The sequence below is a fragment of the Lampetra fluviatilis genome, chromosome 33 (genome assembly GCF_964198595.1).
Source record: "Lampetra fluviatilis chromosome 33, kcLamFluv1.1, whole genome shotgun sequence".
Lineage (NCBI taxonomy): Eukaryota > Metazoa > Chordata > Hyperoartia > Petromyzontiformes > Petromyzontidae > Lampetra > Lampetra fluviatilis.
The window spans coordinates 4,729,612-4,747,106 of NC_136307.1; the positions used below are offsets into that span (position 1 = coordinate 4,729,612).

Below are 17,495 nucleotides of genomic sequence, written 5' to 3' on the forward strand. Positions count from 1 at the left end.
GTCCACGTGAAAGCCACTTCGTCAAGCTATGATTTGTGGCCAAGTCGCTTCTTAAAAAAGATAGACGGTATAGCTCTGTGGGCCTTATTTGGTCAAATAAAAATACATTTTACTTTTAATATCGGCCCCGAAGCTACTTATATCCACTCTTCCATTAAAAATAGATGCGGTACCAACGGATAAACAGCCAGGCGCATGACATCACTCCCAAGCTGCAACTATCAAGCACACTTTTCTCATGTAGCCCATGGGACAGAGTGGACATTTGTATACCACTAAAGTTAGAAAAACTTCCCAAGTACTGTACCGATTTATTTATATGTATGTACGTTGAACTTCGTTCGCTCAGTACGTAGCTAACCGTGATAATTAATCTACATTAATGATTAGATAACTCACTCATTCGTAATGGTTATCACACAATGTACTGTTATTGACCACATCAATAAATTGGAATCTGAAATGTTATGCCACCTCGGTTGGTACGGAATATCTGGGCCCATGGACTAACCAGGATGCTGCTATGGTGTAAGTTGAAACAATGGATAAGGGGCCGTCCATAAATGACGTCACGCACCTAGGGGGGGGGGGGTCAGACATTTGTGACGATGTGTGACGAGGGAGGGGGGGTTGAGAAATGTGATATCACATCAAAATGCGCAACTTTAAATAAATATAGACAACACGTTCTACTTAATTAAATCGACTTTTTTATATAAATGTTTTTTCCTACAACATCAGAGTGCAGCGCCATATTAAATACGCACTACAATGACAATAGTTTAAAGCGATTTGAAGCATGTTTTATTTGGGGGGGGGGGAGCAGAGCTTTGTGACGTCATATTTGAGGGGGGTCTGACTTTTTGTGACGTCGTGTGACGAAGGGGGGAGGGGGTAAAAAATCGTCAAAATTCGCGTGACGTCATTTATGGACGGCCCCAAAGGTTTCTTAACCACTCCTCCCCCCTGCCTGTCCACTCAGCAGTACAAACGGGTGCACCGACTAGTCGAGGTCGCGTCCGTGCGGTGGAGTAAAGTGTGGGTACTGCCACCCAGTGGCGGCTCCTGCAAAATCTCTCAGGGGGGGCAAATGTCTGGATGATTGATAAGGATAAGGTCCACCCATGCAATGGATAAATTAACAGCTTAAGCATGTAAAGGCAACTTCACTTCTTTAATATTAATGAAAAATAAAGTGACTCTTACAATACATCTTGTTTGTTTCTATACTCACTATTAAAACAAACCACTCAAGTTTATTTTATTAAAGATTCCACTAGGTGGCGACAAATTATATTGTTAGATGAAACGTGCTTACGTATGAAGACGTAAGCACGTATGATGACGTAAGCACGTTAGGGCGAGCCCTCCCGGAAGCCATAGAGAATGCATTGCAGCGCCCCCGTTCGAAAAAAAACATCTTTGAATGTAAGTCTATGGGACCACTCGGGGCGATTCTCAGCCGGAGGGAAATCGCCCAAAAAGAGGCGGTACTCCACAGAACGTAGCATGACGCTGATTGGACTATATCCAGAGGCACAGTGACAGCTAGCGTGACTCTGTGGTTGAATGACATTGGTGGTGCGTCGCCCAATCGCCCTAATGAAGAAACCGCCCCTGCTGCCACCTCTTCCAGAATGTCTGGTCCAGCGTAGTATAGAGTCGGCCAAACACCCCTCTCGAGCGAGATGGAGATACTACTGTAACTTCATTCTCAAGCTCTCTAAAGCGCCCTCTAGTGGAGGCAATGGGACAAATCATTGAGTTGCTGCACTTTCACATTTAAATGTTAATGATGTATGTTGAACTTCTTTCGCACTGTACGATGTTGGATGATAGTGATGGTTAGAATGGATGTGTTAACATCATGAGCCATGATGTATATACTTCTGGATGAAGGCCTCCCCACACCATCACTCACGGTCACGCGCTGTTTAATTCTGTCTTGCATACAAGCTCATTACATCTCTACTCTGGTCGTACACGTTGGTCTCCCTCGTGGTGTCCCCTCCAAGCACACTTATACTGGTAGGGGCTGGGTGGAGAGGGGAGGGTGGGGAGGGGCTGGGTGGGGAGGGTAGGGGGTGTGAGGGGTGGGGCTGGGTGGGGAGGGGCTGGTCACCCCGTGGTGCCCTTATACAACTCAACGTTGAACCTACTCACGCCGGCTTGTGCCCGCCCTCACAGTCGGCCATATTTGCGGAATACACCACGCCGCCGTTGACCCTGGCCATTGACCGAGCAACCCAACGTTCCTACCAGCTCCCTCCGCATACATGTGTTTTTCCTTAACAGTGAATATCTCAAACCTGCGTATGTTCTCTGATCCGCGTTTTCCTTTTGCAGTGGCATTCCTCTGTGCAGGTTTCCACTTTTGTTCCAACTTCTACGTCAATGTCCGTAATTCAATCCATATGCCATGGCGGGTAATATAAACTCCTTGAGAACGCTCTTCGTAAAACACATTTGTATGTTTTTCACCGTCACATTCATTTTTCCAAAAAGCACTCCATCCTGATCTTTCCCCCCACTTTATTTCACCATTAAAATCTCAAACCGCCCTCAAATTGTCCAAGGCGCAGTTCAGTATACTTATTCAGCTGCGTTTTCCACTCGTGTTTCACCAACAATTACTTCATGTAAATTTGTTATGATGAAGATGGTGTTGATGATGGGGATACTGGGAGTGATTTGTGATTGATGGTGATGCTGCTGCTGATTAGGATTATATTAGTGATATTTTAGTCGTGGGTAATTAGTAAAATATCACTAGATCTGGTAATGAATTATGTTATGTTGTGGTGGTGCTGTTGCTAATGATTATTAATTTTCTGTATATTTTTTTACTTATTGAATGGTTATGATTACATACGACCACTATTTTAATGAAGCAAACCCCTGACATTTCATCAGCGCACCACCCAAGCCTAACTCTCATTCACTCTCCCTTCTTCGCCACGGCCTCTGCAACCATTTAGCCTTTGCCAATTCATTAGGCGAAGCGAGGACGAGCCGTGCTCGCTCGAGGGGACTCTTCACGTGATCCCTGGAGCGTGTCTCCCTCGCCATGCGCGCGACCCACCAATGTCCCGGGCACCTACCGTCTCACGCGCGCGGTGCCATCATCAATAAGTGATGCGCGGCTCCGTGCAAAAAGGTCCCTTTCTAACTTTCACCCGCAAATTAAATATTAACGATCTTTCCGAGCAACGCTTTCTATCCCTCGCCGATGAGGACAGCTCTCTCTCTCTCTCCTCGTCTTTAATTCATCATTTCCTCCCGCTTGTTTCTCTAAATATATTTTTTTACACACATGTGCTATATCCCGTTACCTAAACGCAGCACAGATGCTTTGTTTCACGTTCGCAGATAAATCTCCACTTTTCTCAGAAGCCAATCTTGCTTGCCACGGTATCACTAATTAAATGGGGCTGATCTACGTCGTCTTATTACTACGGAGTTCAAGTGTCCTTGTAGTTAAACAGATGGACGATAATCGTCTCAACCGCTGGCAACTCTGGAGCAAGTGGTAGAAACCCACGACCACATTTCCTACACCAAGGATCATCGTCGTCTTAATTAAGCTTACCAACTCTCATAGTATGACTTACCATTGAGGGGGAAGGTCACCAGATTATGCGTATTTCAGCGACCACAAACGGATTATGATTAAGCTGTTGGGCCAAAATCAACCTTGAAAGGAATTTTTGGTTTAGTTTGGGAGCCTCAGTTTTGTCTTGCCAATACTTCATATACAAATTCTATATGCTTTATAATCTTGCCATAATCTCTTGTAGCTTTGTCCTGCTCAAGCCCTCTTACTTTTCTAAACAGTTGAAGTGATGGCCGTTGGTCGAGATTGATGGAGTGCCAGCCAAGGGAGGAAAGATGCCACGAGAACGTCCAACACAAAGGTGGGGTGATGAGATTACCTTGTTTGCAGAAGCTAGATTGATTGTTGCATTACAACACGAACGATCCCCAGGGCTGATGGCAGCTTGGGGAGGGCCTTCATCCAGCAGTGAATGAGCTTGCATCGTATCCACGGCCGACCTCAACCGGATCTTAAGGGTGGCGCGTTGTAAACAATTTACTCGCGTCTTGTAATGAGCATATTACAAACGCTTGACAAATCTGTAGCAAAACCTTACATGAACCCGTCATGGTTTATTGCCATTGCATGTAATACTATAATCGTAGGGATTTTTGGTTGAAGGTGAGCCAATAACCCTGGACAATTGCCCAACTTCACTTAAGTTTTGGTTAGTATTGAAACACGTTGGAGGGCGTTTTCACGGACGACTCATGGTCCGTTAGAAGTTGGGTTCACTTTGGGTTAGCCAGTGGTCATTGTTACGGGGAGGTTGATGATAGATCCAAGGCGTGGAAAAAGCAGCCACGCAGGATTTGAACTTAATGAATCCGCTTAGCACGTTCCCACCAATTAGCGGACAAGCCGGGAGAAATGCGCCACTTTAATCAACAGCATACCATAACCGAACCGCGACGTTACCCTGCACACAATGTCCGCCAGATATTGGGACTCATACTTTCACATTAACTTAAAAAGGCTGCCAACATTTTTTTTAGTACTTAAACTTGGAAATGTATAATCAGCAATGGTTGAGGGCCAATAGTGACGATTTAGAAAAGGGTCACCGTGTAAAAATTTTACCGTTTTACAGTTATGTAATGCAGGAAAACTTGATGGAAGTTTTCCTCCCAAAACACGTTTTATCACCAACAGTTAAAACTCAACAATTAAAAGATCAATAGCCAGGCGCTCCTCTATAACCATGTTTATTAATCAGATATCACAAAAATCCTCAATAACAATGGTTCAGGTTGTATACAGTATTTATATTGTAATTTTGATAACGAAATACTCAAATACGAGTCACGGATGCACCCCCCCCCCCAATTGCAAGACCCACCTCTGAATCCAATGTATCCAAGTCTTCTATTTGCAGTATCAAAAATGGGTGCAAATGAAAATATATTAATATGCTAGTGTGCATTTTATTTCTCTCAAACGTTTTGAAAACCCCTGTTTGTACTTGACTATGCACTTCGTTTAACTTTTAAACTTAAGTTGGGCTATTTATTTATGCTACAGCACATTCGTTCTTATGAGAAAGTTTCGGAAGAGACATGCAAGACTGATATCAGCTTGCGCTCACGTCTGTTGCGCTACATAACAGCAGCACCAATGCAGACATGCCATTTAAAATGTATGACATTCACTTAAAATGTACATACATTTACTTAACAATTGCTGTATGCACATCCAAGGTTATCACTAGAAAGCGATCTGCTTACATTCCATGGCGGCTTTACATGCCATTACCTAAAAACAAAGTCTTCACACCAATAAACCATTGCATGCATTTTACGCAAATTTCATGAACATTTAATATAAGCCACATCCACTTTTGCGCAACTTGAGTTCTTGAATATAATTATAGGCACCTGCAACCAAGTTACAAATAACTCCGTTTACAGTTTAAGCAATATCCCTTGCAAGCATTTGCTTAATATACTCCAAAGTTGTTAAGCCCCCAAGTTGTAAGCTGAGGGCACAATCTACTTCAGAAAATTACAAGCCTCCATTTTCTGGAGACAGACTAAAGTGGCATGAAATTCTAAAGAAATGCCGATTATATACCGTTACAAAGGCAATGCCATTTCTACACAGGAATACTGATGTTTGGAGGCAAAGACTTACAAAAAATGTAAAGTTAAACATGTCCGTTTGTTTAAATTTCACCTGTGTTCAAAGTGGACACTTTGCACTTTATATTAGAATGTTTATGGTTAATTCGGCCCCCAAAAGTTGTATAAAAGGAATTGCTGAAGAGTGGATGCAGCTTGATATTAAAATGATTTGAAAGCACATTGTTTTCAATTTCAGATCACAAAGGAAAAAAATACTTTTAAATCACAAATACCACTGATGCAACACTACCATGAGGTGTCCAGAGTGCTCACGAACACTGAACTAGCACACAAAGGCACGTGACCAACAACAAAAAATACACCGTTGTCGAAAGCAAATGACCACCGCAAGCACACAAAACAAAACCATTATCAGGTTTAATGTTATGCAAAAGTATTTATTTAAAATTTTTTAACTTGTACAACTTGGAATGGACTCAGTAGCAAATAACCAGACTTTAAAATTGTACAAGCCAGAAAGAATGCATCACAACCAGAAGTAAATATACAGGAGAAAAGAAAACAATCTGAGAATATGAAACTTACCACCCACCGTAATGAAGCGTAGGTATAACTGTGAGTGAAGAATATTAAAGGTTAATCCTCTTAATAACCTCTTACACAATAGTGCAAAGATGATACGATTACACTCACATAAGTCACCTCTCTTGAGAGGCTACATGAAGTAACATTCTCACAACGCCTCAGACCACCGAGATGGGAAACACTACCCTAGACAAAGATACCAGCAACAACCCTGCGTGTGTTGCACCCGCCTCGGCATGTGGCCAACGACCTGGTGGCAGAGCACAGCCAACCTCGCAAAGCACATCCACGTTACGTGGCAACGCGCCAGTTAGTTGCCAGTTAGTTCGTACGGGTGGCATGGCCGTACGGCGGCGTAGGGGAGTGTGTGTAGGGGAACGGGAGACCAGGGGCACCAACCCCTTTGCTCCAAGGCAGTGGCCAGCTGCCAAAAAGAAAAGATGGGGGGGCAAGAGGGAGCCGTTTGGAATCGTTTTTATACGAACATCCATGAGCTCAAACTTTTTAACGTGACCATTTTGTGTGGCGCAGAATAGTAGTAAAGAAAAGAAAGGCAGTCATCCAAACTTGCACTTCGGGATGAGAGTAGGAAGGGGCTTGCAACGCAGAGACTTCACTTTGCGGTCATCATTTGTACAAATTCTGAAGAGAGAAAACATGGATTTCATTACAAAACACTGCAGATACCTCTGCTTGCAATATTTCAGTTTACGACTAAAGGACATCCACCCCGACTTAAGGTCAACAATGGTGACAGAAGTCGCAGTGACCGACCTTCGTAGTTGACTTGGCCGTCCCCGTCGATGTCGGCCTCGCGGATCATCTCGTCCACCTCCTCATCGGTCAGCTTCTCCCCGAGGTTTGTCATCACATGGCGGAGCTCAGCTGCGCTGATGTAGCCATTCCCATCCTAATGACCGCACACACACACACAAATTGCCTTTACAGGGCCACTGGCTGAACACTCAAAGGTGCATGTGGAAATGAAACATTAATAAAGCATGAATCTCTGCTGTAACTGCATGCAGTTACCATGCTAATTGTACATGCTTTTTAAATCCTTTATATTAAGTTCACTTGCGCGCTTGCTTGTTTGCGACCGTGCAAATCTTCCGGTCGTTTTTTAACCCACTTCCCGTGATCCAATCGAGCTGACATTTCCACACAGACTCGTTGTGCGTGACAATTACTTTTCGTGAAATTTTTTTACAAAATTTTACACTTTTTAGGACAAAAATATTATATTTAATTACCAATTGCTTAATGCTGGCATGCAATCATCTGACCCATAGGTGGCAGCCATCTCAAGCCAGAGGACGAGAGGACTCTAGCCGCCCGTTTCAAAGACCAATGTGGACTGGGTTGTGGCCCATTGAACACGCATATAAAGGATTTATAGTGAAAAACTTTGTTTTTATGGGTTAATTTTTTTATCAGGTCCCCTTGCTTCCCCCCTTGCTGGCTGAATTGCCAAGTTGCACACAGCACTGCATTGGTTTAGAAACACATGCAATGTGCTTTTTACAGTAACCGTGCCACAATGTGCAAGTGCGGACCAGAACGCTGCAACCTTAAATTGCAAATGGTTGCAGATAGAACTACATTGACATAGGAAAGTGACCTATGCTAGAATATGGATGAATACTTTCGTTGTACATATTCAGTTTTAAAAACGTTTAAAATAACTCAACTTTGTTACCAGCCATCAATCAATCGAAAGTGTCATCTTATGAGCAAATACCTCCATTTATAGCCCTTTTAGGTAGATTTTGGTACAACCAGGTCAGATCTTATTTCATATTTACTGCAAAGCCAAAAGCCTCCTCACATCCTTCTCGTGCATTTTCTGAGAACCATTGGGGGCAGATAAGATTCAAGCAGACTCACCTTGTCAAAGACCCGAAAGGCCTCACGAATCTCCTCCTCGCTGTCCGTATCCTTCATCTTCCTAGCCATCATGGTGAGGAACTCTGGGAAGTCGATCGTACCATTGCCTGCAAAAGCAACCAAAATGTCAACTCGTGTGAAGACTCCCAATCACAATGACAGATGTGGAGATGGCCATCCACATCATACCATATGCACAGTAACTTGTCAAACATAATGGGGACGTCACTAATCCATTGCCAAGTCTGCACATTTTATGCCACAACGAGGAAGCTCAATGAAGCGTAATTTGATACACTACATTGCAGGCCGTTACAAAATGTGGGTAATATAAATGCTTGTCTACTTCACAGGCACTAAAGACAGGCCTAACAGTCGCATTGTGGCTATGCAATTCAAGCCTGTCGAAAACCACAAGTGTAAGTGTACACCGAAACTGCCACATCACCTTTTCTCAATGTGTTTACCTGAGATTAACGAGTCTTGGAGAAACACTGCATTCAGCAGAGCAGGTTGCAGGCTACTGAGAGTCAAATATGTTCAACAGCTCCCAAAAATAAAATTTCCCCTTAAATTCACGAGATAAAAGCTGTGCGCAGATGACAACTGTTTTTACACCCCCCTAACCACCACCACCAGCTTCAATTAAGTAACTGGCACAGCCAGGATCCAGTTGACCCCCAAGGACAGCAGACTCTAAAGCTGTCCAAAATCCACTTCTGCCATGAACGCGTGTGCTTCCGGGCCAGAGTTGGCAAGCAGCAAGTAGGAGGGAGGGGGGGGCATGGTTATTGGTTGTAGTGGAGCCTGTACCGTCGGCGTCCACCTCGTTGATCATGTCCTGCAGCTCTGCCTCGGTGGGATTTTGGCCCAGCGAGCGCATCACCGTGCCCAGCTCCTTGGTGGTGATGGTGCCATCGCCGTCCTTGTCGAAAAGCGAGAACGCCTCCTTGAACTCTGCGGGGAGGAGGGCAATGACGGTAGAGTTGGCTCAGTGGGTGGGGTTGGGACTGCGGATGGGGGGGTGAGTGCGTTTGCTGGGGGGGGGGAAGTTGGGTGGGCGTGCAGTTTTTATGACCAGTAAAAACTTTGCGTGCAAACTCGTGGTCTGGACTATGGATCCAAGGACATAAAAGGGCCGTTTGTTCACCGCTTTAACTAATTCAGAGAGTTACATTTCAGAAAATACACTTAACGTTACACGCAGGACAAGAAAGTAGTTTTTTTAGGTTTATTACAATGGTCTAATATTTAATCACCGCTGGCACAACTGTAGTCGTTGAGAAAAACACACCTGATCATAAATATTAAAGAATGAATGTTGCACGTTAAGAAGTGTGCACTTTCTAAGTCTGTGGTAAGTTTGAAAAAGGTGGCAGACGACTGACTGTGGACTTTTGCAAAATTCGGACACCACGTGCGATTTTTACCTGCAATCTGCTCTTCAGTCAGCTGATCGGCCTGCAGCATAAAATGACACGTACACGCAATTAAAAACACCCCTGGTTTTTTTTCTTCCTCCAGAAAACTGGAAATGTAACGATTCATGCGACTAACTTTTGATACATTTGCAGTGTAAGTATTAATAAGTTTACAGCGTGCCGACAGAGGCTGGTTAACTAACTCCCCTTTGCCCCACCCAGCCAAGTCTTATGAATGGCGTTCACACGCAGGTAATGTAAGAAGAGTTGAACAGGGAGCGGATATACAACATAAGAGCCCATTAACGTGTTCACGTTACTTAACAGTAAAGCCATTTTCTACTTTTTTCCCCCCCAATTAAAAAAACCGCGGCTAAGTATGTATATGAAATGTGACCTAGTTTCGTCCATGGTGATATGCTGACTACCTTATTTAGCAAACACACACAGCATCAGTACAAACTGGGATTGTAGCCTCGATAAGACGACAAAATACTACTTGTAAAGAGTAAGCTGAAAACGCATACCACATGTGACATGACATAGATTACACATTGCTGCTTGAACTAAAGTTACCACGTCTTGCAGGAAGCCAACGCATACTTCAATTGACCCAGCCCTTTGAAGGAAAAAAAAATCAACTTGTTGGCTTAGGGCTCTCCCCTCCACGCCTTGTTGGTCATGGGGGGGGGCTGGGGGTTGCTTAACCATACTTCACCACTCCGGTCAACCCATTGGTGAATAGGTGGAGGGATGGGCAAGGCAGGTTTCGATATAAATCTCCACTGAAAGTTAGCTGGGGACTGCAATCAAACGCTGCTACAGCCCCCCGGTTCGTGGCGAAACGGTGCTAACCACCGACTGCCAACACCCACAACCCGTAACCATCAATAAATATACCTCTACAACACTTACCTTCAAACACACATGCTTTAATTAGACTCGTGCTACCCTATCAATAAATATATCTCTACAAAACTTACCTTTAACCACATATTCTTTAATTAGACTCGTGCTCCACTATCAATAAATATACTTGTACAATACTTACCTTCACACACACGCTTTAATTAGACTCGTGCTACACTATCAATAAATATATCTGTACAAAGCTTACCTTCAAACACAAATACTTTAATTAGACTCACGAGACACTAAATGACCCACGTGATGGGGATAGTCACAGTTTTATACTCTTACACGTGCAATGTTAAGTTGCTAGCTACATAGTTTAACCTGATAAAAATAAACGTGTACAACACGCTTAGACACGCGTTCAACATTAGCCAAACATTTGGTCACTTGATATTTTATTATTAAGTCAGTTTTAGCGAATAGAAAGAGACGTATACATAGTAAAGTGCTGTTAAACGAGTACCACGAAGGCCAAAGCAGGCAAAAGTGTTGTGGTAAAAACCACGCCCGGCCGCCTTTGTCTCTCCTCAGTACCGATGTGTTATATACACACCACACCGGGTACTCGTTTAATAATCGAGTCAAACCTAAGTTTAAGATCCCAGGACCGGTTAAATAAAGATATCAATCGCCACTGATACATTGATCGTGGCAGGGAATCGAACCGTGTTCTTATCGCAGTGCGCTAACCACTGCGCCACCGCTCCCCTCACAGCAGCAGAAACTTACACACACATGTGTGTAACTTGTAATACACAAAAATGTGTGTAGTTGTAACACACACAAATGTGTGTAGTTGTCATACCCACGCGTGTGTTTAATGTATAAATGTGCTGTAATATGCGGGTGTCGCGTTATGGTTGAACTGGGGCGTGGACGTTTCGTTTCCTTACTAATTTTAAATATTTTAATTTTATTGTTTTATTTTTATCATTTCCCTTCTACGTGACTTTATTTTTTAATATATTTTACATTTTGTTTCGTTGACGGGCGAGACGCACAAAAATCCCGCCAAAATATCAACCCCCCCACCACCTGTTAACACGCTAACAACGTTACCTCAACCGCCTCAGTTTCGTAAAGTATTCTTGTAATTTAACTTTGTTTTACGTCACAGACGCGATAAAATCGATCGCGTTCGTGACACCACAAATAACTGAGGTAAAACATTTTTTTTTAAAAAACCCCGTACTTTGAAAACATCGTAAAGTAAAGTTAGTACCAGCAACCGCGAGAACTCACCATTGCTTTAAGTTCTTTGAGCTTTTCTTTTATAAAATTTTATTTCGTCTTGTAACTCAAACTCTTCTCTTTGCTTGCAAATCGCCGCCGCTGTGAAGAAGAATAAAAACCTCGTGGTCGTCTCCGCGACGTTGCTGGCTGCTGCTGTTTAACAGGGACACGGGCGGGGTGATTTCTCCTCTTATAAAAACCGACAAAGACTCGCGAAACTGATCAATACGACGACGTCGAAAAATAAAGATCAACTTCGTTTCAACGAATAAAGATCAAAGGGACGAAAAAACCTCCCGCGACAGCTTTTACCCCTCACCGAAGCGACGCACTCTGTTTGCTCTGCGGCGGAGCGCGCGTTCGTGTACGCGGTGATGTGGCCTCGGCTCGGCCGTTACGCGGCAGGGTATCCGCGTGTGGGGGGGGGGACGCGTTTGAATCGCGGCCTCTGATTGGCTGCGGGGTATCCGCAATGCGTCAAACGTCGGGGGCCCCCCGGGGGTGGCGCTATAAAGAGTCGCGCAGATCCGCTGCGCTCGCGCCTTCTCCTCCCCCGCCGCCACAAGTGCACGCCTCCTCCAGAGCCCCCAATAGCAGCCGGCGCCCCCATATAGCCCCACAGCCTGGCCATAAACCCCACACGCCCACAGAATAGCAGAGGGTGCCTAGCCCAGTGGGTTAGCACCCTTATGGGTACCCCTATGGCTGTAGCCCAGCTGCAATAGCAGCCGGCTCCCCCATATAGCCCCACAGCCTGGCCATAAACCCCACACGCCCACAGAATAGCAGAGGGTGCCTAGCCCAGTGGGTTAGCACCCTTATGGGTACCCCTATGGCTGTAGCACAGCCCCCAATAGCAGCCGGCTCCCCCATATAGCCCCACAGCTTGGCCATAAACCCCACACGCCCACAGAATAGTAGAGGGTGCCTAGCCCGGTGGGTTAGCACCCTTATGGGTACCCCTATGGCTGTAGCACAGCCCCCAATAGCAGCCGGCTCCCCCATATAGCCCCACAGCTTGGCCATAAACCCCACACGCCCACAGAATAGCAGAGGGTGCCTAGCCCGGTGGGTTAGCACCCTTATGGGTACCCCTATGGCTGTAGCCCAGCTGCAATAGCAGCCGGCTCCCCCATATAGCCCCACAGCCTGGCCATAAACCCCACACGCCCACAGAATAGCAGAGGGTGCCTAGCCCAGTGGGTTAGCACCCTTATGGGTACCCCTATGGCTGTAGCACAGCCCCCAATAGCAGCCGGCTCCCCCATATAGCCCCACAGCTTGGCCATAAACCCCACATGCCCACAGAATAGCAGAGGGTGCCTAGCCCGGTGGGTTAGCACCCTTATGGGTACCCCTATGGCTGTAGCACAGCCCCCAATAGCAGCCGGCTCCCCCATATAGCCCCACAGCTTGGCCATAAACCCCACACGCCCACAGAATAGCAGAGGGTGCCTAGCCCGGTGGGTTAGCACCCTTATGGGTACCCCTATGGCTGTAGCCCAGCTGCAATAGCAGCCGGCTCCCCCATATAGCCCCACAGCCTGGCCATAAAACCCACACGCCCACAGAATAGCAGAGGGTGCCTAGCCCAGTGGGTTAGCACCCTTATGGGTACCCCTATGGCTGTAGCCCAGCTCCAATAGCAGCCGGCTCCCCCATATAGCCTGGTCATAAACCCTACATAACCGTGCAGCCAGCAAATAGTCAAACTCACTCCCAGCCCAGTGGTTTAGCCCCCTTATGACCGCTATGGCTGTAGCCCAGCTCCAATAACAGCCTGCTCCACCATATAGCCCCACAGCCTGGCCATAAACCCTACATAGCCCTGTCCTTAAAGAGCCGCATGTGGCTCTTTAAGGACCATCTCGTGTTCACGTGGATTGCAGCTCTTGAAATTAGTTTTTTTCCCCAGAATTCGAAAAAAAATGCTTTTTATTTTGGTTGCCGACCCCTTGCCGAGCCCCTCCCAACCCAATGTTTTAGCCGCCGTATGACCCTATGCCTGGAGCCTATAGTTATAGCAGACCATATAGCCCCCCCCCCCACGTAGCCTACTCCATATAGTCCAATAGCCTTACCCACAAATAACCCCTCTAATCTAGGCCCATAATCGTCAAACTGCCTTTCCGCCATATAACCCGCTTTAGCCTCCATGAAGCCTAACAACATCCTCGTATTCAATGAATGCCAACTAGGGCTGAACGATTTGGGGAAAATATCTAATTGCGATTTGATTTGCGATTACATTTTTTAAAGTCAAGCTTCAGTTCAATATTCACTGTGTAATAGATTTAAAACATGTGATGTGGAGCATTGCCACATGATTCCATCAACATATGAACTGCTCTATACGAATGCTTCCAACATGTATTTATTAAAACATTTTAATTTAAATAGAACAATCAAACATAGAACAATTGTTAAGTTAAATAAATAAAGTTATAATAATAAAAATTATAAAACAATTCAAATAAGAATGTAATAGGACTTTTCAAATCGCAAAAAATCGCAGCCTTTGCGATTTGCTAATCGAAATGTTTCAAATTGCGATTTAGATTTGAAATCGATTAATCGTTCAGTCCTAATGCCAACCTGCACCGACAAAGCGTGCTGAAGTATGGTCAACTGACCTACCCAACGACTTGTAAGATCCCCATGGAAGAGACGCCTCATCCAGGCATGGGCCCTCACCCAGCCAGCAGTGGACCGACAAAGATGACTGTGTGTGTGTGTGTAATGTAGTAACTCGGCGGGAGACGACTTCACGGGTAGCACACTCTTTATTTCACCAACTTCGTTTCACAGGTGACTAACACCCACTGTAGTATCTCGGGTGACAAACACCCACTCAGCTACTCGGGTGACCAACACCCACTTAGCTACTCTGGCGACTAACGCCCACTGAGCTACTCGGGTGACCAACACCCACTTAGCTACTCTGGCGACTAACGCCCACTAAGCTACTCAGGTGACCAACACCCACTTAGCTACTCTGGCGACTAACGCCCACTGAGCTACTCGGGTGACCAACACCCACTTAGCTACTCTGGCGACTAACGCCCACTGAGCTACTCGGGTGACCAACACCCACTTAGCTACTCTGGCGACTAACGCCCACTGAGCTACTCGGGTGACCAACACCCACTTAGCTACTCTGGCGACTAACGCCCACTGAGCTACTCGGGTGACCAACACCCACTTAGCTACTCTGGCGACTAACGCCCACTGAGCTACTCTGGACACACCCTGCCGGGGTGTCCGTCTCGACTGTGGGTCCCCCAGTCCCGACCCACGTGGGCGTCGGACCACGGGTCCCACAGTCTCGCCTCCGAGCCACACAGGGCCCCGGTCCCCACAAGGACAGCGGGACTAGGGGTCTCGGGGCACTATGTCTTCAACTCCGTCTTCGATCTTCAACTGGTTAACCACCCCGAGTGCTCTCGCGCGTCCCCCTTTATACCCCACCTGCGGACGTCGCTGAGAGCACCCATCCTATTTGACCAATCACTGGGCGCTGGCTACGATCCTGTTTTCCCACATCTCAGCGTGCCTCACCACCCACGCCGCGCCGCCCCGTCATCCGTCACTCCCGGCGCGCGCGTCCACACCACGCCCACAACGCGTGCCCAACCCTGCACCCCGTGCCGCCCCGTGATCCATCACTGTCACAGTCGGCGCGCGTCAACACCACCACTACATCACCCCCTACCACATAGCTCGCAGCCGACCCGGCTGCTATAAAAATATACAACACCCCTGTTGTATCTATGCCCTGTTTTCCGTTATTAATATTAAGAATAATTAAGAAAAAAAAACCATTTCTCTTTTTACTATATCTATATATACCTTTTAATTAAATAATGAAAACAACCCACTACAAACACACCAGGAATCTGTGAAACGGCCATTAAACTGGTAAGAAGTCGGTGACAGAGAGGTCATAGACATCCAGATGGACAAAGATGTATGGACTAACCTCCCAAAGACATCTGGAGATGTCCAGATAAGGTGCAGAGCAAACAACGGTTGAAACTCGCGTTTTCTTAACGTTTTCCTTACCGAGAAGTAGAAACTTAACATAGATAATTAACCAACAAACAATACTTTTTATTATTAGTAATTCCCTTATATTCACCGCATACATATTATTTAGAAGTATATGTTTCATATCTATACGACCTTCCGAAAAACTAAAAAGTACGAATTCCAGAAAGCTTAAGTGCATAGTACACTTAACCTCCGGACATAAAAAAAAATTAACTCAGAATAAACACCAATCTCTGGAGAACTAAACTTGGCAAAACCCAAAATAATAATGTGACGAGGATCATGACGAATATTCATTAAACATAGACGAATGATAACCCCGATACCAAGACCAAAGAAACTCATAAAATATAATTCAAGAATAAATGTAATACACAGGACCACATAAATGTATTGCAAACATCTCCTCAGCCACCCTTGTCTCCCAGCGGGGTCTGGCCTCGGAATGACCCGCGCGGGGCGGGCAAGAAGGGAGCAGAGAGGTCGCAAAGGGGCGGGGGGGGGGTTTGTGCTGACATGGTTTGTTTTCTCTCGCAAGAGATGCGGAGAGAGGGAGGGTGCTCGCGTGTTTGAGTTAAGCACGGCCGCCTTTGTCTCCCCGCAGCACAAACAGATGGCCCATGAATGCTTGGAGGGTTAGGAAGGTCGCGAGGAGTGATTGCGAGGGTGTCTGCTTATTCTCGCTCTGTTTTAGTTTGTTTTCTCTCGCAAAAGAGAGAAGAGGGTGATCACGTTTTGAGCACAAACAGCAAGATTTGCACACGCAAGCAAATAATATTCCACACCCCTCCTCCCAGAAGGGTCACACAACTGTGTCTTCACTAATAAACACACGAAACACACGGACGAGATGTGTTCAACCCACAGAAAGATATATGACGGCCTTCAAACAACTCGGGAAGATTGAGTGGATATTCTCAATATAAGCCGGGGAAAAATCCATTCAACTCAGATCGTCAGGGCCTCTGGCCCCACCACAGATTTCCAGGGCTTCGGCTCAATCTCTTCTCGTCGCCGCCAACGAAGAAGCTTTTCGTCATCCAGAAGGACGAGGCATCGCCTGACCCAAACGAGTACACGAGCTCAGCTCCCTTGCCGTGTCACCACGCCGAGGTGCATCGCCTGCCGCACACGAGGGTACGAGCCCAGCTCCCGTGCCGTGTCACCACGCCGAGGTGCATCGCCTGCCGCACACGAGGGTACGAGCCCAGCTCCCGTGCCGTGTCGCCACGCCGAGGTGCATCACCTGCCGCACACGAGGGTACGAGCCCAGCTCCCGTGCCGTGTCACCACGCCGAGGTGCATCGCCTGCCGCTCACGAGGGTACGAACCCAGCTCCCGTGCCGTGTCGCCACGCCGAGGTGCATCGCCTGACCGCGCCGAAATCATCGTACGGGGTCAGCCGAGGGCGGAGTCTGCAGCAGCTGATCACCGCAACCGCGACAAGGAGGGCCCTTCTCCGAAAGTCGTTCGTACCCACAACTTCCCCCACCAATAGACCCACACACACGCACGCATCGACGCCCCACTCACCTGTGAGACTATCCTATCTAGTTCACCCTTACTGTCGTATCAACCCTACACAATTATTGGAAGACTGATTATCAACTACATGAACCATCAGCTGGCCATGAGGAATCGTGGCCCATCGAGTGATTAAGAGTCCGTCGGTTATAAGAGTGAGGTTGGTTTCCGTGCCTTTCCCTTGTTCCGCTCATCACATAGGCG

General features: G+C 46.4%; 1 protein-coding gene across 1 annotated transcript; it reads right to left on the bottom strand.

Annotated features, from left to right (window-relative positions):
• Positions 1 to 6,092: 6,092 nt before the first annotated feature.
• LOC144943951 (calmodulin-1) lies at positions 6,093 to 12,093 on the bottom strand. Its single transcript, XM_078871855.1, has 6 exons — positions 11,727 to 12,093; positions 9,579 to 9,609; positions 8,962 to 9,105; positions 8,149 to 8,255; positions 7,036 to 7,171; positions 6,093 to 6,903 (listed from the first exon to the last, which is right to left on the bottom strand). Exons 1-6 carry the CDS (start codon positions 11,727 to 11,729, stop codon positions 6,875 to 6,877), a joined length of 450 nt encoding a protein of 149 aa, XP_078727981.1. The 5' UTR covers positions 11,730 to 12,093; the 3' UTR covers positions 6,093 to 6,874.
• Positions 12,094 to 17,495: the final 5,402 nt, after the last annotated feature.

What these genes read in the sequence shown, in the direction of transcription:
- LOC144943951 (XM_078871855.1), bottom strand. An exon ending in GACTGAAGAGCAGATTGCAG is followed by an intron (nt 9,106 to 9,578) that starts GTAAAAATCGCA and finishes TCCTCCCCGCAG; the next exon opens with AGTTCAAGGAGGCGTTCTCG. An exon ending in CCTTTCGGGTCTTTGACAAG is followed by an intron (nt 7,172 to 8,148) that starts GTGAGTCTGCTT and finishes TGCGGTCATTAG; the next exon opens with GATGGGAATGGCTACATCAG.